This window comes from Ammospiza nelsoni, chromosome 19 (genome assembly GCF_027579445.1).
Source record: "Ammospiza nelsoni isolate bAmmNel1 chromosome 19, bAmmNel1.pri, whole genome shotgun sequence".
NCBI lineage: Eukaryota > Metazoa > Chordata > Aves > Passeriformes > Passerellidae > Ammospiza > Ammospiza nelsoni.
The window spans coordinates 1,489,017-1,513,661 of record NC_080651.1 but is presented as its reverse complement, the minus strand read 5'-3'; the positions used below and the strand labels follow the sequence as shown (position 1 = coordinate 1,513,661).

At 39.6% G+C, this 24,645-nt stretch overlaps 1 protein-coding gene across 2 annotated transcripts in view; it reads right to left on the bottom strand.

Annotated features, from left to right (window-relative positions):
* Nucleotides 1–24,645, bottom strand: part of PRKCA (protein kinase C alpha) — a 144,105-nt gene that overhangs the window by 68,917 nt on the left and 50,543 nt on the right. For both annotated transcript variants that reach the window (XM_059485595.1, XM_059485596.1), the window contains exon 3: nucleotides 15,253–15,335. In XM_059485595.1, the coding sequence (XP_059341578.1) occupies nucleotides 15,253–15,335 (83 nt within the window). The remainder of the gene's footprint in view (nucleotides 1–15,252; nucleotides 15,336–24,645) is intronic.

The following is a 24,645-nucleotide window of genomic DNA, read 5'->3' as shown; positions in this document are numbered from 1 at the left end:
GCTAAACAGATGCTCAGTCAGCCTTCACTGAATCACCCAAATAGTCAGCAAAGATTATTGCTTGTCTTCTCTGCTGTTCTGTATCACAAACAAAAATATATTTTCTTTTTCTCCTTTTTTTTTCCAGAGTAATTCAATTTATTTTAAAAGATCATTAAAATGAGTTTTAAGGAAAATTAAGGAATATTATTGCACAGTCTCAGCATCTCAGGATATGATCACAGAGGATATTCTGGAAGCAGCAAGTTTATGCAAGGTCAGGGCAGAGAATATCCCAAAGGAAAACCCAACTCAGTAAAGCAGCGCAAGGCACAAAGTTCTTTAGTCCCAACCATGCTATTAAAGAAATGTTTGCTTAAGACTGGCATTTCTTGAAGTTTGATGAAGAGCTATTTACAACTAATTAATCTGAAGAATAAAAAATTTTTTTCTCTTTTCCATTTTTAACTCACTCCCCTGGACGAACTATGAATAACAGAAGTTTCAGAATCTCAGGAAATTCATTCCTGTTAACAAGACCTGACATTGCTGTGTTCACCAGTTCTCATCCCTCCAAGGAGAGCTGCAAAGGAGCTCTGAAAGCCATTACATGGAAATGATTTGCCAAACAAAATGATTTTATCATCTGAGGGAAAGTTGGTCAACTGCTCAAAACTTCTGCCAGCCAGTTAATGAAGAGACTTTGGCAGCATCTTCTGCAGAGACCATTTCCAGCAAGAAATGAAACACCATCTGCATGGCCAGAGAGGGGCAAACAGGGGCTTTGTACTGGAGAGGAATTCCTGATCAGTCATTCAGGACGAGGGCAGAGTCAGGGCTCAATGGGGAAACAAACAATTAAAAATAATTGTGTTCACAACTGAATTAATGGAGCAATCAAACACTGAAATAAACCAAAAGTACCAACATCCACTGAAGTGAAATTCATAGAATCACAACAGAAGAATCAAAAATTCTATTTCATTTTACCCAGAGAATTAAAGAACTATTACATCTGACCACCAGTCAATGCAGACAGGACATAACTTTAAAAGCCATCAGCAGTCCCCACACTTTACTGATTTTATCTTCTGCTATTCATCAAGAGGACATGCCCAGAAATCACTTAGGAATCATTTATTCCTAATCACTTCTTAGGAATAAAACTTAGGATACCACCTTAAACACAGATGTACTGGAGTAATTCAACACTACTGATTTTCATTAGAAAAGTTACAGAGGGAACACTTAAATATGTCAGGATTTTCAAATCTCCCCTTTTTAAGCATAGAGCATTTGCCAAGTCAAGATACAAAAGGAACATTTCTGCTGGCCAAGTAAAATATTCTGTCTGTAGTAAGGGCAGCTTTGTTATTCTTTGTGGAGAGTTCTTTCACCCTCACCTGCCCAAAGAGCTCTGAAAACAAACAAACAAACCAGGAAAACCCCACAGCAAAGACCTAAAAGAGAATAAAAGCTGAGGAGAAATGCCCATTAAAGGAGGGTGTCAAAGACTGCTTGTACTGTTCCCTTCCACCTGATGTTCCTCCACAGGGCTTTTACTCTTTTCTTTGGTTTCAAATGGAAAGCTGAACATTTCTCTTTGGTTTCAAATGGAAAGCTGAACATTTCTCTTTGGTTTCAAATGGAAAGATGAACATTTCTCTTTGGTTTCAAATGGAAAGATGAACATTTCTCTTTGGTTTCAAATGGAAAGATGAACATTTCTCTTTGGTTTCAAATGGAAAGATGAACATTTCTTTTTCATTTTCATGCAGACTGGCATTTCCCCCCCCAGTTTTTTCCAAGCAGACAGCAAGTATTGTCTCAGGAGGTAACAAGTTATCTTGAAGGGACTCTGCAGACTAATAAAATGCTTTGAAGAGTATTAAGGAGGTCAATCTGTCCAATTTGTTTTAATTGAACTAGACACAGATGGTATATGGTTTAGTTTAATTAGGCTGTAGATAAAGAACATTTCAACTTGCCAGTGTTAGGATAAATCACTAAACAGCAGCATATATTTGAAAATATATAAGGCCAAAACCTTTGCTGCATAACTGAGAAATTGGGGCAATTTCTATGAAAGGATTAAAAGACTAGTCCCATTAGAAAAAATAAGGAAAAACTTCACAAGGCCCTACATAAATTATGAGTAAATTGAGAAAATTGAAAAATACATTCTGAGAAACATTTATTTACTACAAAAGTAATGCTGGTTCTTTCATTACAGGGACATAATACATTAAGGCACAGTAATCTATCACAAACTATAGTTACAATTAAATAGATTATTCTACCCATCCATTAAGGAGATCTAATTATTGACTATCATTAGCAAGGACATAATTCTTTTTTTCCTTTGTTTTTTCAATTACTACCTATTTGTTTTCTCCCTTTATTGACAAACTTCACTTCTAAGTTATCATCTTTTAAGTCAGAATAACATTAACAGTCTTTTAAAAACTGGCTATACTCAGATGATTTTGCAGAAGGCTGGGAAGACTGGAGAAATCCAGTTAAAGCTGTTTTCCCTAGTCTGCTTTTTTGAAATTATTATTATTCCAGGAAGCTTTTTGAACCAACAGTTTCCTGCCACTGGCCTTATTTACAACTGCACCTCTTTTTAATCACAATGAATAAAACATACACAAAAGCTGCAAAGCTTATAAAAAAAAGATGTGGGGAGGCAGCTGAGCTCTGTATTTTAGGCAAAAAAGATGGGGATGATGGGGACATTTACTCAAATCAACTGCAGCAAATGCCCAGCTGATGGTGGGGACTGCAGGGACAGAGAGCCCAGCTCTGCACCTGCAGAGGAAATTTCTCCTTGCTGTGGTTATTTGAGTCTCCCAAATCCCAAGGACTGTGGGAGGACACCCTAAACCCACAGCAGCATCTCAAATTCCATTTCCTACTAAATGAACTATAAATTTTTTATCTGGTTTTATAGGCATCACTCTTTATCATTTCTCCAGCAGTTGGTGCCATCACCACCAGAGCCAGAGCTCTTCCTGCCTGGGATTCTGTAGGAAATGCACTGAACGCTTTTGTATAATCAACATTTTCCTGAGGGCTCTGAGTGGAATAGATACAGCACAGTTTATTTGGCATCTTTGGAGCTTTTCTAGCAGTTGTAAATCTCACACACTCTTTATTTCTGCGTTAAAGAAACAGTTTAAATACCAAGTTTGTAAATCAAGCACAGTTCATTAAGCACCAAAGACTCCCACTGACTCAGATGCAAATTTTGTACTAATGTTAGAAAAGCCTGGAAACCCACTGCTTCCCAGACCTTTCCCTGAATTCCTCCAGACTTCCAAAGCAGTACCTTGCATTCAGGACATGCTGCAAATCTCAGCTGCTGGCCATGCAATCCAGAGCAGTTCTCATTTTTACTGAGCTCTCCCTTGACAAACAAGTCAAGGAAAAAAATTGGAATGCTGAGCAACATAACTTTCAGTAGTGCAGGTTTTTTTCCACCCAGATATTTGTGGAGCTGCAATGTTTTTAGAATAAATATATGCCATAAATACTTTTAGATATATGACACTTCTGCACAAGTAGACACACAACTGCATAACAAAAAACCTATGCAAATAGTAAATATCTTGTATTTTGAACAGCACAGAACACCTCACCAACTCCCACATCAGGTGTTGATTTATTAGCCTAATTTTCAAAAGCACCAAGTGCCTCCTTGCAGCTCCTGCTGGCTCTGCTGGGGAACACAAACACTAATGAGCATGGAAAATGAACAATATCTGTGTGCACATTCCTGCGTGTGCATGGAGGAGGAATTCCACATCCCCTTTAGAGCAGGGCACATTTTGCCAAAAGGCCTTAATTAAAAAAAAATACATCTCATCTTCCAGATACCTTCGTGCATGACGTTCTGAGAAGGCAAAAAAAAATCTATTTTGAAGAAGGAATTTGATTTTTAATGTGATCCTTTTGAACCCCAACTTCAGGAAATGTTTAATTTTAGGATGGCTGTATTGATTAAGATGCATTGGTCTTTTACTGCAGTGAGTAATAACCCAAATTCTTGGAGAGAATCCCAAGATTACTGGCAAAACAAGCAGTGATGAACCTGAGGGAGGGGCTGTGACAGGAGCAGAGTGACAGGAAAATGAAATGCAGCACAAGGACGGCTGTGGTGAGAGAAAATAAAATGCTCCTTTTTTCCCCCTTTTTTTTTTTTCCCTCCTTTATTTTAGAACGACTTGAAAATGAAGTTTTATTAGAGGAGCCATTTCTGGAGTGCTGTGTGACTGAAGTGACTCGAGTTAGACACGGGGGAGCCTGGAGGAGTTGGGGTCTGTGCTGGAGCCTCTCCTCGTGTGACCCTGGGCTCTGCTGCTGCCAAGCACAAAGCTCTGGGAATCACTTTGATTTGATTTGAGCTTGTAAGATCAGTAAACAGCTGCACCTTCTCACACAAGAGCAAAGGATTAGTCTGGAATGGGAGAACTGAACATTTTCTACCCCTCTCTATAATGCGCTTCCAGCAATTTAAAGTGTACTTCTATTTCTCTTAATTTTACCTCTGTGTGGGCAGGTTTCTAAATAAAACACGTTAAATATAAACCCATTTGTGTTTGACCAAAGTCTTTCATATTATTTATGGAGAGTCCCCTTTGAGCAGGAATATTGAACAAAGTCTGTTGATTGCAGAGTTCTTTTTATTTTCCTGAATGGTCCAATCATGCTTTTGGCACATGGAGAGACAAGTAGCAGATGTTAAACAGAACTCTGAGGGATTTATACATTTCTCCTAAAAGTTACAGGACTGCTTTATTTCTAGTGGGTTTAGGGGTTTTTTTTATTATCCTTCTATCTATTTTGGTTCTGCTTCTCCCAAAGTCTAAATAGCAAAGTATTTTGACTCCTATTTGATATTAAAACAGAGTATTGACTTCATTAAATTTCAAAACTGACAACTGAATTTTGGTAGAACAAGATCAACATGACAAAAGAAACACCCTAAAAATCTGAGAATAACCACAAAAATCAAAGCCTTTTCTTATTAAAATTCTTATTTTTCTTTCTCAAGGGAAGTAAAAATAATATAGTTTTAATATAATTTTAAAAAGGGAATATCATTAATATGCATTGAAGAATGGGACTTCAGGTTTCAGATTTGACAGTCCAATCTCTCTACTCATAACTAGGTCAATCTGTAGGTACTAATATAGACCTTGGATTTTGACTAAGAAAGAATTTCACAAAGTTATCTATAAGAAGGAATGCCCAGGTCTTCTTGCTGCTGCATGGAAAGATTGTAGGGCTCAAATTATCTTTAATTAAACACAACTAATTTTTGCAGGAAGGAAACAATAATTTGGGATAAACGCAGATTTCAAATGATTCTAGGGGAAAAGTTATTTTAGAATAAAACCTGAGACAAAGAAACAAGGAACCTTCCCCACAAACACTCCATGTATTTATGCATGGCCTATTTAACATAGGTTTTCTATATATTCTCATGCCAGTCTGTTCCCAACTCCCTCAAACCTCATTTCTGCAGTCAGGGTGCTTTTTGTCCTATTTTTGGACAGGGTAAATCAGAATTTTTATACATCTCTGCTTGTACATAGACCCTAAAAGGAACCATTCTCTGGTGCTCACTGGAGTCCCTGTCCAATCAATCATCATTTGCTTTTCATTCCAAGAAATCAGACTCTCAAACTGCACCTGTCTGTGATTTTCCAGGCCACTTTTCCCACTGGAATGACCAAAGTCCATCTGAAAGATGGAGCAAAAAGCTTTTTATTCATTTTCACGTATTTTTACCCAATCTCTGGCAACACAAAAGGAAGAATATTGACCCCATGGACTCCAGTCTGTGATTTACAATTCCCAGCATTGTAATTAGACACCAAGTGCTCAACTTAATGATAATAAAGCAATTAGGTGGATAGGAGAAAAGGCTATTTGCAGACCAAAGATGGATAATTTCTCTTCTTATTATAATTTTTATAAAAAGAATGAAGACCTTAAGATTCAGAAAATGCCTTTTCAAGAAGGGTTACAGAGAAATTGCTTTTAAAAATTGTACTGTTTCTTAAGTTTAGTTTTAAGACCTTCTTTTAGATAAACTCTTTAATGTCCCTGAAGTTAATAATTTGCTGCATTCTACCAGTACTTCACTGTTAATAGGTTCTAACCTAAATAATAACCAGCTTTCAAAAAACTCCAAGTTTGGGGCTTTTTTTTTTTTTTTCTTTTCTAAAAAAAGCAAGAAAAGTAGCCAAAGCTATGCAGACAGTTCTTACAGCTATTTTTGCAGAGGCTTTTATCTCCTTTCTGGTCCGTTCTCTGCTGGTCTGATGCTCCTGTTGCCATAGAAACAGACCTGAAGGTGCTTTGATACAGATTACAATGGTGTTCCCAACACTGAGACATCTCTTTCATCCTCAGTTCAGCAGGTACTGTTCTCATGGGGACACAGAGGAAAAGGAATAAATCAATCTCTGACTTTTCCATCAATTAAGTTCTCATTAGCAGAATTTATGATATGCTTCTGCCTTTAGTTTATGAGCTCAGCACTGATCGCTGGTACTTTAAGGACCGAGGTTCATTAATTACACAGGCCATGCCACTGTAATTTATTTGCAAGGGAACAGCAAAAATCAAATTATGGAGGGAATCATGACTGGCATCGTCTTAACTTCAGCAGAAGCATCAGGATTTGGTTTTTCAGCACAGGTAATGCTCCACTGCCTTAAAATCTGTTTGCATCAAGTTTCATTGGGCTGCTAGAAAAAACAGATCAATTATAAAATGACAGAGTACTAAGGTAACACTTAATACACATTCCCTGAGGTCACTGATTACTTCAAGACAAATCCTGTATTTCCCAAAGGCTGAAAAAAAAAATCTGTGAGCTATTTGGATTTCTTCAGAGTATGACCCCAATAATGGACATCAATGGAGCTGCAGTGGAAGGGGGTGGCAGCTGCTCCCTGCCCAACCAGGATGTCCCCATGTCCCCTCCCTGCTGTTCCTCTCTCTCTCATCTCTCTGTTCCAGGGTCACAGAATATTAAGATAACACTTAATACACCTTCCCTGAGGTCACTGATTACCTCAAGACAAATCCTGTATACCCCAAAGGCTGAAGAAAGAATCCGTGAGCTATCTGGATCTCTTCAGAGTACGACCCAAATAATGGACATTAGTGAAAATGAGAAAACAAAAGAGCAATGGCCAAGAAGGAAACCAAACTGCTCCTGCTCATGCAGAGCAATGGCCAGGAAGGAAACCAGACTGTTTGGTTCCTTGATGCTCCCCCAGCAGCCCACGGAGCAATGGGGCTGCAGTGGAAGGGGGTGGCAGCTGCTCCCTGCCCAGCCAGGATGTCCCCATGTCCCCTCCCTGCTCTCATCTCTCTGTTCCAGGGTCACAGCACCTCCATAAAAGAGCTCTGCTCCTTCCCAAGAGTACAAGTTGTTCTTTTCTCCCCACCCCCAGAGGAGCTTCCCTGGAGCTGGGATTTACACCAAGGAGCTGCGGCCACACCACTTCAGCTCAGCAAACTCCTGCAGCACCCCAAGGACAGAGCCCAGCCATCCCCAGAGCTGGGGACACTCTGGTGACACATTAAAATCACTCTGAGCATATGGGATCTGCAGTGCTTTTCAAAATGAGCCCACTTCTTTTATGCCAAATTAAGATTGAATCTAATTTTGGTGCAAGAACTGCCACCTCAACAAACAGACAGTGCTAAAAACTGCCAGCATTCTGCAAGGCTCTCTCTCAGTGGTCTGTCTGTGTCTCTTCTAGCTCCTGAGTTCAGTGTGCCATAGTCACTCTTCTTTATTTTAAAACCCACATAGTTTTGGGGGTGGAACCTGATAGAAATGTCTATGGTGCATTTTACACATGATATCTCATGTAATTAAACAGATTATTAGTAATTCTTAGGAATTCTTCCCCCCTAAATCCAAATATCAGCACATTTACACAGAGTTTAAAGACTGACACAAGAGACTTTTGCCAAGGGGAAACAAAAGCTGACTTGGAAATAATGAATCTCAACCCAAATTGCACAAAACTCAATATACTCTTAACAACTGGAAAATAAGTGCTGTTGGAATCATGCCAACTTCAATTTGGGGAGTTTATAAATAGAGTTTTGATGGTGAAAATCAGCACCCAGGAGTTGCTGCCACCACAACTGCATCTCATCCACAAGATTTCTCTTTACTACTGGGAATAACTTACTGTGAGTTCTCCTTTTATAGTCCCACTGCTTAATTGTTCTGCAGTGCTAACTTGTGAAAATCAGGGATATTTTTAGGTTCATAATTTATATACATTTCCTAACTGTCTGAGCAGAGCTCTGTTCAGTGATTAACTCTTACCAACATCACCTATGTTGTATTATATATTGCACAGGAAAAGGCTAGAAAGAAAAATATAAAATCTAAATTTTATGATGCAGCTATTCAGCACTCGCACCGTTCTGGATTGGGAAAACAAAAAAATATATTTTTATAAATGAAAAGCTATGAACTTTCAAATCTCAGAGGCTGTAACAAAAATCTAAACTGCACTCTCAGCATCTCAGGCCCAAACTGCATGAACTGAAAGCCTGAAGGGCTGCACTGGAGGATGTGAGGAAATGTTCCTTGGAGCCCCACACTGTGCAGGCAAGGCAGGCACCCACCATGGATTTCCTTGCCATGGGGTGCTCAAGGAGAGGATTCACACAGCTCCTTTCACACTGCAGGGAGAATTTCCATGCAGATGGACACAGAGCCAGTTTGGAGACTGGGCTGCAGGGAAAAGGTGGGAAGTACCAGTAGTGATAAAAGTTCATGAACCTGTTCCTTCGCAATTTAATTCTGCTTTTGCTGAGGATGGCTCACTGGAGCTAAAAGCCATTTCAGCTGCAATAAAAGGAGCCTGTGCTTTAATTTAGGAATAGAAGGTGCACATGTTTTCTAGGGGGATGATTAATTCAAACACATTCCAGCACAAGAACTGCTTCCAGGTAACCTGGGGAGCTGCTTGCAGCCTCATTCAGGAGAGCATCAAACCCCTCAGTCCAGCCAGGGATGGGCAATTCCTGAACCTCTGTGCCCAGAACCTCCTCCCAGTGCCGGAGGAAACGAGCCCAATATATCCCTCTCACCCCTCTCAGGATGCACAGACATTTCTCTGCCTTCCTTTAAAAAGAATCTTACCCCTGGAACGATTCTGTTCAAACTGGAATTTCATTGTCAGCATAACCACACTTTGTAATGAGCCACTGTCACACGGCACCATGGAAAAAAAAAATTAAACATTGCAATTCCAAGCAACTTTCCCCCACTACAGGGCTTTGAAGTCAAAACCATAGGAACAAAACCTTTATTTCTCCAAAAACTGCTTTGGATACTCCTCAGAGATTCAAAAGTCACGATAACCACAAGCAAGAAAATGCTTATATTTGTAAGAAAAATTATCTTGCTGTCCTGTAAAATTTGTTTTAAAGCACTTATGATAAATAACAGAAAGAATACAAATTTTCAGCTCCTTCAGTATCACTTACTGCACTGACTGTGATCATGCTGATTTTGTTATCCAAGAGATGCTTCTGGGGAAAAAACTGTGTAATATAGCAAGGAACACCATATTTTGACAAAAATATGTTTGCATTGTAATTGCTTTTTATTAAGAATATTACCTACTGCCTGCATCTAATGATGTCTATTACAAACAAAATCAATGTGATTAATAATTATCATAATTAGAAGCCACAGACATGCAAACACTTTGAGTTCTTTCCTTAATCTGTAAATAGAGGGGGCTTTAAATTTTCTGTTTAGGGAATGCAATGAAAAATTGCATCAGAGCTGTTTAAGAATCACTTCCAAAAATTCATACAGGCTTCTTTTAAAGAGAAGATTTTTGTCAATCTGGCAAGCAGTGAACTGCCTCTTGCCAGGCCTCCCTGCAGTTGTGTATCTTTTGTGATGAAGCAAGAAGGTTTTCATCTTAATTAAAAAGAAAATATTTCTGGGACAAGATTGCCTATTACTCAGAATTCAGATTAGCAATGAACCTTTCGCCCAAACCTTAGTGAGATATGGTTGGATTTGATGATCTTCAAGATCCTTTCCACTCTAAGTGATTTAATGATTCTATAATATTTTATCAAATTATGTTTGTTGCTGCTCCAGTCTCAAAATGCCCAACATTTATAACAGTTGTTTTCCATTGTAAAAAAACAACTACAGAGTTTAAAGCAAATCAAGACAAGCCCTGCTGCTGCATTTCATTATTCTTGGAAAAAGACTGCAAAGCTTTCTGATTAAAATCCCTCTTTAACTAGTTCTATAGTAAATCTTAATACTGCGCTTCCAGTTACTGCCTTTTCTTCTCATGAGTTTGGTTTGTTTTTTTAATTCCCTAGGCCAGTCAAGCAGCTCTCTTTTTCCACGCTGAAACCAGTCTCCTACATGTAAATATGATCTAGAAACAAGATTAAATGCCAGTGGGGGAAATAAAACAGAAAAAAAAAAAAAATTCAGCATTTCCTGGAACTGAACAGAAATCTGGTCAAGACACCTAAGCCCTCCAGGGCAGACCAGTTATATTAATTTATTCTGGCTTAGTACAGAGGTGATTCTTCAAATCATTTTTCTCAGAGCCCCAGCCATGAAATGAGCAGTGTAAGAGTGCAGTAAATGTGGACATCAGCACCCCCTGAGCCTCAGGGCAAACCCAGCCCCCTGTGCCACTCTGAGCATCAGCATCTCTGAATTAAGAGTTTCCCACTGCTCCCCCAGCACATGAATTTTTAAGGGTCAATCTTTCTCCTCCCAGCTCCAGAATCACAGAAACCATCAAATGAAAATCACAGTGGAGCCTCACAGAGCTCACGTCCCATCTCCCCACAGAGCACTCAGGGAAAATCCACAACACTGAGGAGAGAGGGAAACCCCAAGAAAAAAAAAATCTGAATTTCTTCTACTGGCAGCCCCTTGCAGCAGTTCCCATCACCACATCCAAACCCTGCCCTGTTATGGAGTTATTTGTCCCTTGTCACAAAATGCCCTTAAGAGACCTGGGCACAGTTAAAAGGACAAAAAAAATACTCAAAGATTGTGCTTTAAAGACCTTTAAAACTTCAGTTCTTTCCCAAATTCCAAATTAAGATCATAAAACATCTCCCTGAGAAACAGAATCATGATTTCTGTCATATCTGTACCTCTGTACCAGGGGTGCACAGGGGCCAGCAGGGAATTTATGATCCACTGAAAATTGTGCTTCAGTTTCCTCTGTCTTCATGATCATATTGACGTACTTTTATTTTTGCTTTTTTGTATTTTTTTCTTCCTCTCACGAGTTATTTTTTTGGTTTTTTAATAAATATCTTAACACATAAAAAAATCCAAAATATTGATCACACTGATTTACTTTTATTTTTGCTCTCTTATTATTTTTTCCTCCTCTCAAGAGTGATTTTTTTGTTGTTGTTTTAATAAATTATATCTTAACGTATAGAAAAAAATGTGAAATATTGTACTCCAGAATTGCATTATCTCAATACCCAACCCACTGATGAAAACACCCAACTCCTGCAGCATCCCACAGAACCTCACAGTTGTTCACATTCCCACTGAGCTTTCAAATCTGCTTAAGAGAATAAAGCTCCCAAAAAAAATTCACTATCAAGAGGATAATTGACTTGGAAATTGCAGTATGTCACCTTTGACATCCCTGGGTTCAGTTACCCTGCAATGATGAGAGGGTAAAAAAATATTTACTGTTTGATTTTATGTAAGGACACATCTGGATCTTCCCATCCATTCTCTCCAAGGTGCTTAAAGGCTAAAAACTCACCAAGCACAGTCAGATTTCACATCCTCTCTCTCCTGAGTCACTCACTCTCATTTAAATGATTTTCACTTTTTAATTTCTATTTATTTTGCTCATAATCCTCCCTTGGATTCTCTATTATTATAATCTGAAAGGGAAACAGTGCTGATCCAGAGGCCATGCTCTGTGAGTTCTTGTGCACTCAAAGTCTTATAAAACCTGTACTGAAACACAAAATACAGTCAAACACTATTTTCAATAATGCTTGGGTTTTTTTAATTACATGCAGCATGTAATTAGGAACATTTTAATATATAACAAAGACACCTTCTGGTCATGGAATTCCATTAACAAAGAAAACAAATATTTAACTCCATTTTTCAATAAACTGACCAATAATCCCTTAATATTGCACACATCTTAACAAAGCTCATTGCAGCAGCACTCCATTTCTGAGCCTGCTCTTACATTTTTACACTGATTTACCAAAGTTTAAAGTATTTCATGTATGACTTAAGATAGTTTTAAGAACATCAAGCATCTTCCCAAAGCAAGCGCCTGAACTGGAGTTGAGGCTTTCTGTGACTCTGAGGGCAGCAGCAGCAGGAGCTGTTAAATTCCCCTCAGCATCACCATAAAGGGGTGGCCATAAAGAGAAAATGAATAATTTCTGTTGAGAGCTGTCAGACAGCAGGAAAACAACTTCCTGAGCTGCTTTTGCTAAGAAACCAGAGCTCACACCCTGCCAAGTAATAAGGAAATGCACAATTTTTTGATTGTGTGACTTCTTGTTTCACTGAAACAGGATATTGCTCTCCAGACACCAGCACTGCAATGGATGAGCACTTTATTCCCAAGTATTATTTTCCTTTTGGCACAAACAGACATTTCAACCTCACATTTCAGCTACTCTGAGTAAAACAAGAAGAGACTCATTCTAAGCTTTCCTCTTTTACACTCACCTTTATTAAGGCATTATTTTGCAAGGACTGCCTCATTTATATTAAAAGTACAGGGCACCATAATTTAACATTATTCTGATACACAACAATTATTATTATATAATGATTGTAATTATTATAATTATTACTCTGGAAAATTAATTTTATTAATGACAGTATAAGTCTTACAATTAATGGAAAGGTAACACTGGAGCATTTGAGTACACAAATTAATTGTGCACCTGCACAAAGTAATTTAGAAAAGGATGGTTTAATATTTAAAAATCTGCTAAATGGTATGTTAAGCTTTATAGCACACTACCTTTCAGAACAAAGCCTGCAGCAACTGGGAGAGGAATCAGTTGCTGAATTGTAAAAGGGTTGAAATTACAGTCAAACATTTCAGTAAATTAAAGTATAATATTCTACAATCCTCTTTGTGTAATAGTACCCACTAATGTAGCACAGTTTTAATAAAACATATTTATTTTCTGATTGCTCTTAATCTTCAAACTGTTTTTGAGCTATTGCTGCTGTGTAAATATTGAATTTGATCATTTGGTAACCCAAATACAGGAGCAAGACATTAGGCTGATTTATTTAATCACTGAGCCCAAAACCCCAAATCACAAAATGCAGCCAGCAATATTAAAGACCATTAACAACCTGTCACAGACTGTCACCATGAAAACAGTCTCAGTAAAATTAAATGGTCTCACACACAAATGTGTGTTCTCATTTCTGAACTTCAGGTGAACAACCCCAAAGAGCCATCTTGTAAAAAAAATAAATAATCAAGAGCACTTTTAAGAGCCAAACCATTCATTATGGACACAGCAGAGCCACTCATGAGTGTCACCTCTCAATCAAGAATAACTTCCATTAATATCCTACATCACAAGTGAGCACTAAGCTCAAACCAGATTTGGGTTGTTTTCCTTGTGGTTTTAGGACTGACCAAAGTAAACCAGAAATTATTTTCTGATTTAAAAAGGTAGGTATACAGTTCATATCCACAAATCATTGCTTGTAGGTATGTACTCAGACAACGAGGAATTCAGCAGATATTCTTTAACTGTCCAGACTTTGCTGAAATTGTGGCCCCTTTGGGCCCAACAGGGGTTTTGCCACCAGCAATCTGCAGCCAGATGAGGGGTGAAGACATCGAGACATCACCCATGCAGGGCTGACCTGGGTTTCAGCCTCTCTGCAGCTCAAGCACTTCAAATACACAACTGCCAAACTCCAAAAGCCTGCTTTAGCTGTTAGCTACATTTACAGAGCCAAATGCCCCACTGCAAAGCTTCAAAAAATCAGGAACTTTCAGAAAAGCAAATGTATGAAGAACAATGTTGGTTTCTCGCTCTTGCCTCACCAGTTTCATTGGTAAGGTCTGTATCAGCTAAACAAGAGATACTCAACACTCCTAACTTAATTACACTTCTAACTTTAGCATTTTTCTTCTGCACCTAAATATAAATTATGTGAAATGTATTAAAATGGAAGTTTTAAAAAATTCTTCGCAATTCTTCAACATTTCCCCATATTTATATTTAAAACTGAGAGAACTTTTTAATATCTGAAATTTCCCAAGACCCCTTGTGGCTCCTGCCCATATATTGTTCACTGACCTCCTGGCTGGCATATTGAAACAATTCAGAAGCCCATTAAAAGCTAGCAGGAAAATTCTTCTGGTGCATTCTATCAGAGGAGATAATAGCCCACAATCTAGAGCATGAATATGTGATAAGAAACAAAACAAAGCCATTCAGACAAAGAACACTTGGAATGCATTGTTCCCATAAGCAGATGTTAAATTACTTCACTGTAAAGTGGGATTTATAAAACCAAAGAAATGTTATTTTTATGTGAACAAACGAGATCAGTTTATTATTTCAGCAGGGTGACACAAAGATCCTGCACATGTGTCTCACCAGGCAGGCAGATGTGTGGGGAGAAAAACTGGTTGTGGACCAAAAATGCCACAGAAGCACTGACAGAGGAGGATGGAATGGGAGTGTCCAGACTCCCAGACTAGCTCAAACATGAAAATAAAATAAAAACCCAGTAAGCCAGCTGGTTCAAGATTAAATTGTCATTTAACTGGAGCTACAGATCTTTGTGTGCAGTGAGACAAGGACCAGAGACAGCTCAAAAGATACACTTTGAGATAAGATAGGTACTAAGAAAGCTCAGAGAAAGCTTCAGCCTTTCTGGGAACTGTTAATGTCAAATACATCCAACATAAAGCAAAGAAAATAAAATGCTGATTCATGGCTGGGTGAACGCCTCAGGGTTGTCACATTCTGAGGATATTGTTCTTGGTCACACACTCAAGCTTACTGCTCTTACCAAAAACAGGTATTTCAGTCCATAAATGTTCACTTCACAACTGTTAAAACCCACTTGGACTCAATTATCTGTGGTGAAGAACCCATTGATCCTGTCTGTAATCCACTCTCATGGGTGTAACAAGATAAATCTGTGTAAAGCAGGGTCTGAAAAGTCAATGTACTCACATCAGTGTCAGGCCCCTTGTCAGCCCCAGGACAGGAGAAGGTAACGAACTCATGGCACCTCTTGTGAACCACAAAACAGCAAACTGGCAAAAAAAAAAGGGGAAACAACAGTTAGAGTGGTTGGTGGTGGTGTTCCTTTTTTTATTTTGTAACAAATATAAAATAAAACCTAAATATTTCACCTGTGAGTCAAGGAAAGCAAGCAGAGTCCCATGTAAAATAAAGACACAAGACACCAAGCAAACACTGTGATTAAAGAGGAGATAAGCATTCACATTTAAAAGCCAAGAGACTCCACACAATGATAAATCTCTAATGCTGGAGACAGCCCACAGTGCTCAAATACAGCGTGGGATGAGCAGTTCCACAAAGCCACATTTCCTGAATCTCAATCCTGCTCTGTCACAGAACTGTCAATGTGCACCCAGGAGGGATGTGAGGGATGTGAAGCTGGAATGAAACCCATCCTTGGGTGTGGGATTTGCTCCCCTGCATGCCTGGGGAAGGGCTGTACAAAAATCCAAATCTTTCCCAGTTTAATTACTTCTGTGAGGGACCAGAGCTCTCTGTGAGTGAGGCTGTTCTGGAGAACAAAGTGTTCTCATAGCACAGAATGGCAGGAGATAATGGGGAAAGAAAATTAGCTCCTGATTGCAATGTGAAGCCCATTTAAAATTAATGAATGATCTCAAAGAACTTTTTCTTTCTGAGATAAAAAAGTTCCAGACATGGGATGGAGGCCATAGGTTGTCACACAGGTCACTCCAAACCACAGCAAAGGAACAATTTCCTTGAGGGTCCTTACTTTAAGAGTCAGAATTCCAGCTTTCACTCCCACTATGGGCTCTTTCACAATATTAAACTTAGTTTAGATATTTTGAAATTGGTCCACATTTCAACAAAACAGATAATCAAGATCTGAGATTGAAAAAAGCTTGTAATAAACACCATGCCATCAAGCAGTGAGTCAGGAGACTATAATGAAATGATTTAAAAGTAATTCACAGCTTGTTTATAGGTAATGCATTCTCTGTATACTTGAAATTTTGCATTTCCAACACATAAAACCACACTATTCCCCAAATCTCAAGAATAAAATAGAGTTAAATTGCTTTACAACAGCAAACATTAAATTTCCTCAACTTCACAGGAAAACAAATTATCTAAATTGTTCTAAAGAGCTCATTGCATGAGGCAACTTTAACCCTTCTCTTTCCCATTTCAAACAGCCATGAATTTATTTAATAAACAGATAAAAAAGGGAGCTGTGCCCAGGTGCACCTGCAGGCCACTGCAGACACAGATCCCATTAATGCCAGCCTGGCCTCATCCCCACCCTGCCTTTAAATTCTTATCATCCTCCTCTCCCTCCCAGCTATTTTTCATCAGTATCCCATGCAGAAATTGATTCCAACTGTTCTATTTCCGACGTGGCATATGTTCATTCTTTGGGCAAAGGGAATAAAGTGGGTTTTGCTCCACTGAGTCCAGATTAGCTCTGCTGACTCCACTTGAGCCACAGTGGCTGCTGCCCACTTGGTTGTCTAGTTTGTTAATCAACCTAAATCCCAGTGAATCCTGCAATTATCATTTTGATGGTTTGTTTTCTACTAACTGAAAGATCACTAAGTGGCAATTACCACTAATATTACTTGCAGCTGAGTCTTATTTTACTTTCAGATTATATTTTTGGTTCCAGATCTCCCAGTCTTGAGGACAATAGACTGATTTGTGTTTTCAGTAACAAACCACAGGCAAAAAAATTTTAAAATTTTAAATCTTGGTATATCCTTCAGAAAATAAAGAAGTTAACTAATTATTTTTGTAAAAGTTGCAAAGTATAATATGATGATCTGAGACATAATATGGGAATATCTGGAAATTTGTAGAAAAGAAATTTGTTTCACCAATGCCTGCCATTCCAATTTGGAAAACTGCACATCTGGGCATCTGCTTTGGGCAGAATTTCTGAAACACCACAGCCACGTCCTATGTCTGAGCTGACAGCTCCTCAGAGCTCAGTGTGAAGGAATTCATCCAACCAGAGACAATGCTGACCTTGTTTTTAATATGATTTAAGCATCGAGATAAAGACATGGGAAGAGGAGTGCCACTGTTTGCTCCAGCCCGTGAACTTTAGCTGTGAACTTCCCTGGAAACAATGCTCATCCTCACACTGCCATGGAAAGGGCAATTCAGCTGCCAGAGAAAGCAAACCACAGAGGATTTGTCCTTTTGGACTTGGGCTACACCTCAAAACCGTGTGATAATACTTTGATTATCAGTGTTGGTCACTGAAATCTCAAAACTGGGTTTGTGTTCAGCCTAATAAGAGCCTCTGATAGGAGCTGATGTGGGCAACTCAACATGGACAGCCTTGATTCTTTCTCCTTTATTTCCCATTTGTAATAGGTGACTTCTCTCCAGAGAGCCTGGCTCCTCAACAGGTGATCTAAAAGCATCAGACCTCTCTCACCTTTTGGGAATTCTCAAAAGAGAACCAAACAGTTCCACACAGAAATAAACATTGCAACAAGCAACTTTCATGGAATCATAAATCCAAAGGGAAAAGAACAAGTGTCAACTGAAATCCATCTGACAACCATCATTTCTGTACATATAATTTAACATCTCAATTTTCAAGTTGAAATCCAGCCATTGGACTGTATTTTAGCATTTTTTAAGTGTTTTCTTTATTTCATGGAGCAACACAGATCTGGAGAACTCATGTAAGAATTTCCTTAGTTCAGCTAAGTGCAACCAGAGTGTCATCTGCCTAAAATAACGTGCCATTTTTTTTTTTAGGAATAGAGATGAAAAATAACCTCTCACTTGTTACTTGTTGAGGATGTTAAGAGCTTCACGTCACTTTCTGCAGCTGTTATGAAGCCACATTATGTTCAGCACCGTCATGTAATGAAAGTTGTACTACGCTGCTTTGCAGAGGCTGCCAGGAAATTTGTTCCTTTCCACTTTACCACGAGCTGAAGGGAGCTGGCACACATTATGCAGAGCAGCTCGAGAGCAAAGTGGCATCTCAAGGCTGACAGCTTAAATTAAAAAGAAAATTATTGAGGTATTTTCATGTTTTGACAGCGTGATTTTGATCTGTGGTGTATATACAGAATCTGGCTGGGAGCTTCCATCCTTCCAGCTCCGGACTTGCTGGAGCCAAAGGTTCCCTGCAGCCCAGGGAGGGGAGCAGGGAGGGATGCAGAGAACAAAACAGGCCTTGTGCTGCAAAACCAGCCTAACTGCTCCTCTCTGCTGGCACCTGGCATCTCCCTGGCTGCTCCCTGCCCTCCCAGAGAGCAGAAAATGCCAACTGGGCAGCACAAAACCAAGGAGGAACCCAGGAAGGAGCACTCAGTGCATTCTCAGAGCAAACAAGCTGAAGATGCTCAACGGAGCTTGTGGGATTTATGGTACATAATGGAGGGCAATTCATTCTACCCAACACTGCTCTGTCCAAGCATAGCACTGAGAAAAACTAGTTATCAATAATACATATATATATAAAAATAGATATATACACTGTCATCACTTGGAGTTACAAGGCTCCACTGTAAATTTCCAGCTTTATTCCAAATTATGTGGAGTGAAAAGATTATTCTGATATATGGTCTGGCTGAAGAGTTCTCTGCTAAAAAATACTGCTGCTAATGGCTTGCATATATGACACAGATGAATGGGACCAAAGTGAAGTACTGCAATCATAAATAACAGAAACAGAAGCAATCTTCTCTATTAGCTGATCTAGAAAGAAGAAAAGCCATTGCAGAGCCCACACATCACTCAGCCATATGTCTGAAGAGCTCCACAATCACAAGCATTCCAAAGAACAAGGGGTAAAAAATATCGAGATAAAAGTCACATGCTTTACAACTGAGAACTATTAGAAAAGGTCAAGAGATTTATTTTTTTTTAAATCACTTGTAAACTCCCACTTTTGGAAGAAAAAGAATAGAGTAGGTGAGCCTTTCCACTAGCTATAAATAGCTCTACTACACCACAGTATTTATTTATTCAGTTAAACAAATTCGGCTGCAAACCTAAAGGGTGGAGAGAATGTATTTGCCAGAGTCCAACTGAACTGCCAGCTACCATCTACAGAGAAATCAGTGAGCTTTTTTCAAGTCATCTTTGACTCTTGTTTGTAATCATACCATTATTAAGGTTGGAAAAGAGCTCCAGGACCATCAAGTCCAGCCTTGGAACAAATATCACTATGCCCACTGACCAGTGGTCAAGTCTGATGTCCCAACTCAAATGGATAATATTTAACCAGTGTAAAAATCACATTTTTTCCTGTCTAAACCAACCCCAAAGCTGTGGCTGCACTGCCATGGCATTACTGGGCGTCTCACAACAACAGGCTCATTAATTTGTTTGCAGGTTTCAAGCATTGATTATTCCACATTGTTCCAGCAAGGTAGAAAAATCATAAAGAAAGGCTTTATGAGATCAAGGCTGCTCTCCTAAAATCAGTGGCTGGCCTTGTCAAGCTGGCACTTTGCAAGTTCCCATCTGAAAGCAATCCTGGTGTGGGCAGTTCATTAATATGACAATCTATTCCTGGGTGAAAAACAACCAGCACCTGTATAAACTGTTTTTGCACTGTTAGATGGAAAAATAAAAATTTTCTCTCACAAACAACTTTTCCTGTACACATCAGGGGTTTGAGTGACCAATCAATACAGGGTAACAACTTGTTACTAACCAATAACGTAACTGGCAAGAAAGCTGCTGACCAACTGGAGTCACAGACAAGGTCTGTAAACTGGATAAAAATCAGTTATGTGAATAAAGAATGGGCTTTTTCCACCATGAAGAAAATGGAGTTCAGCATGATTTATTCCCATAGCAGATGAAGCAGCACTGGAGGTCTCGTAGGCAGCAAGAGGGAAATAATTCTGTGTTGGGTTCCTGATTTGGGGCTTTTAACAACTGATCCTGAACTGGGCCAAGGAGCCCCTGCAGAAGTTCAGTAAGAACAAAACCCTCTCTGGTTACTCCCAGAGGGCTCTGGAGCACTTGAGAGTCTCTGCAGGAGCCTGGAGCAGGGAGTTGCTGTTTCACACACTTTGCATTCTCACTGAGGCCACAGGATTTCCCCGGGGCCCATGGCTGGGGCTGGGCTGGGCTTTCTGCACAGCACCAAGCAATGAATGAATGAATGAATGAATGAATGTGGCACATGGCATGTGTTAGATCATCCTAAGATTAAATACAGCAATTACAATAAACAGAAATAGGGTAGTGCTTCAAAATAGACAAATCAATTAAACTACATTTGTTGTTTAAGTAAGTACTGTTTAAGTAAGTTTACTAGGAATAGATAAACAAGAAGAGCAGCAATTAAGATACAGGATGTAGCAATATTTGTCTTTCTCCTCTTCTGAACATATTATAACTCGTAAAAATATAATAAAAATCCCTTTTGCATTAAATCTAAACAAGGCTGTAGAGTATAAAGCAAACACAAGTCACAAGCAGCCCTACCTTTGACTGCTACTGACACACTGAATCCACTGAGAATTTCTGAAAACTAAATTACCCTAACTTTTCCAACATATATAATTTATAATACACCAGTGTGCTTTTGTGCCAGTGTTTCACCCCATCTAGAAAGAAGTGCAGTCCCAGGAGAGTAGCCAGGCTAACACTTACAACTGCTTTATGCAATCTTTCCACTTGGCATTTCCCACTCCTTTCTGACTAAACCAGCCTGGAGCTCAGCAGGACACAGTCTGTTCCAAGCTAAGCCAGGGAATAAGGAAAACAACGTCTCTGCCCATCACCTTAACCTGTTCCTAAGCTTCTTAAAGCTCTTTTGTGAGCCCACAAGGTGACACAGCACCTGCACAGCACTAATCTGTGTAGTGCCACATATTCCCTGGCTCATGGGCTACCTTCATTTTTGTTGTGGTTTCTGCAAAACTCAAGCTACCTTCTCAAAAACCTACCCTGGGGGCAAGGCACATGAAATCAATACTGATACATGAAATACATGAAATCAATATTGATAAATTAGGGCTGATTCCTATTTCTAAAGCTCCATGTCTACCTGCCAATAATTGCTCTGCCTAATCTCAGGTTCATACCTCTGACCTTGCTGCAGATTTTCTGCCTGGTCAAGTTCAATTATGACTAAAAAAACCCCAGATGGAGGACAGAAATTAGACCACTGTAAACTCTGCTGCTTAATTTCCTTTTTTCTATTTTTAAATTTGAGAGAAAGTAATAGTTAAATGCAACAATATCTTATTTGTGTGAAAGGATTATAGAGATAGTCTGGACAGTCTTAACTACTCAGGTCATTAACTCCTTTGCACTAAGTAGAAAACAGATGGATGTCTCTGGTAAGCTGGCTTTGCCAGCTCCACAACAGTGTGCAAATACAGGCTGTGTGCCTGGCAGGGAATGCAAATGCATTTACACTTACCCAAACAACTCAGGCAGACCTGGCAGTGCCGTGGGATAAATGATAAATATATACCTGCATGTTTTAAATCAGAAATGTATACCTAACACGCTTTAGAAACAGTTTGGATTTAGTAAAGTACCTCATATAACATGTTCAGATCTGTCTGAATACTATACTCAGATATACATTATACCAGATTTGTCATTTCTGCCTTTCATACAGGAAAAAGAAGGTACATGATATAATTTATTCTGCCAAAACTGCAGCACAATATTTGCAAAACTCAGGAAGAGTTTCAAAATATTAGAGGATTTAATGTAATATAAAATATTCAGCACTGTTTCAATGTTCTTGTTAATGATATACTTTCTGAGACAGAGACCACTGTTTCTATGTAAAGCCCTTGCTAAAATTTCACAAAACCATTAATCTCCTACCTTTGAGGTGTCCCATTTTCTAAATGAATAATAACCCAGAAACCATCTATCAAAACCTGTGCTGAAATAGCTATTTTGAGAACTTGTACCAACAAAAAAGGTGACCCACAATCACAGACTTTTTCTCTCACTTCTGCAGTTTGAATTCACTTCAGTTGCAGAAGCTGCTGCTGTTCAAGTGTTTTCTGCAGCCACAAAGCCCCTCTGGGTGCTGCTCTCATCTGCTCTGGGGCAGAGCACAGGCACAGCAGTGAGGAACAGCACAGCTCTTCCAATTACAGAGCCAGCACAATAGGAGAGCCCAGCACTGCTTCCTGTGAACGCTGAGCACTTGTTCTTCAGATTTTTCAGCTATTTCAGCAGTGACCCCAATTGCAGAAATGGGATGTCTTAAACAGAGCAGCGCCTTCAGTATGAGGCATCATCAACACAAAACCCAAGGGCTGGGAGGGGCAGCAGGAGGAAGAGGCACAGGCTGTACATATTTTAAGGCTGTATAAGATGATGGGATGCAAGCTGAAACCAACTCCCCAGAATGCAGCTGCTTGTTCTGTAATACAGCTGGAATTCCAGACACCGACAGCAAGCGAAGAGCTTTATGAAAATCACAGTGGCAGCCTCTACAAGAGAATCTTCCACAGCCACATTGTGCAGCATGAAAAATGAGGTGCTCAGTGAGTAAATCATCTCTGGAACCAAGAGCAAGTGCAATGGCTTTGCCCTGACAAGAGCAGCCAGTGTGCCAGGATGCCTTCTCCCAGTTCGGCCCAGGAGCAGAACCTGGCCCAGGAGCTGCCCAGAGCTGCTCCCTGCTGCCAGCCAAGCTGAAAACAGCTTTGATCATCAGGGGAATGCATGAGCACAAGCTTCTGAAACACTTATGTGGCTCCTTAATCTTTCACCTGATGTTAAATCACCCCACGGTCAACTGAATGTGGGCCACGCTCCCAAGGAATGGCTGAGCCCCCTCACAGCTCCAAGCATGGAAAACTGATGGAATAAGGAAAGCTGTGAGGTTCTACCATGAACCCTTTAGTAGTAACCTTATAGCTTCTTGTTCCCAGCATCCCATCCCCACCTTACTTCACAATTTAATGATACCGAGCTGTAAACCAAAGCATTTCCTGCAAGTACAGTTTGTAAGGACAAATGGCTGAGCCCCCTCACAGCTCCAGATGTGGAAAACTGCTGGAATAAGGGAAGCACACTCATACAGTGAGGTTCTACCATCAACCCTTTAGTAGCAAGCATATAGCTGCTGTTCCCAGCATCTTACTTCACAATTTAATGATACCGAGCTGTAAACCAAAGCATTTCCTGCAAGTACAATTTGTAAGGACACAATACTGTAAGGGAAATGCCAGAGCTGAATGCCAAGAGCTGAACATTAAAGTATTTTAGAATATTTTGATTTTATGCTTTTAGTTGTGTTTGAGAAACCCTATAACATGCTAACAAAATTAATGAACCTCCCTTGCCAGCAAACACAAGCCACACACTGATTTCATTATTGCCAAATGATGTTTATTTTTCTTCAGGACGGCAAGAAGTGAGGCCAGGATGACACTGAACAAGCTGTTTGAAATGCCAACAGAGCCATACCCTAAGCACTGAACCACAAGAATGAAACTTCCTGAAATACCTGTTGGGACACAATCCTGACTGGAGATTGGATGGGGAGAGCTGAGAGGCTTCAAGGTGAGAGGTGATCAGCAGATGACCTCAGATGTGAGGTGATCCACTGGAAGGTGCACAGGAGGGGGTGGGATGATGTCAGAAGGTGTCACACAGCACAAACTTGTGTTAATCCATGGAAATGAGCCTCTCCTCTCCTCTCCTCTCCTCTCCTCTCCTCTCCTCTCCTCTCCTCTCCTCTCCTCTCCTCTCCTCTCCTCTCCTCTCCTCTCCTCTCCTCTCCTCTCCTCTCCTCTCCTCTCCTCTCCTCTCCTCTCCTCTCCTCTCCTCTCCTCTCCTCTCCAGGTTTTTGGATGACTACAGCCTCACACAGAGCCAGCAGCCTCCTGCCATCCCTGCCCTGAGGCCTCCCCACGTTCCATTCCAAGAAAACAAAAACGCACATTTATTTTGGTTTGTTTTGCCAGTAACTATTCCCTGCCTGTCTAAACCCACCAAAAGTGTGTCTTGAATAGAGAAAAGCATTTTAAACCAGAAAAGTTTGAAAGACACAGCTGAAATTTTCAAAGGATATGGAGGAAAAAGATCAAGTTCAGCTCCTTTTGCACATAAAGTTTACTAATAAAACCAACTGATAATTCCTCGTTACTAATAAAAACCAGATAATAATTCCTTTAGACACTTTTCTCAAAGAATTCAAGCTAGTTTTTTAAATCCTATCCACCCATTCTGTTTCAGCAGTAGTATTATACCAAGAAATTGAAGAGATTTTGTTAATTAAAGATTTTTCCAGTTCCTGTTTCTCTTCATTATTTCCATGTTACCCAACAGATGCCCAATATTTGTTGCAAGTCTCATCCAATTACATACATCTTATTAAAGGGTCATCTGCTA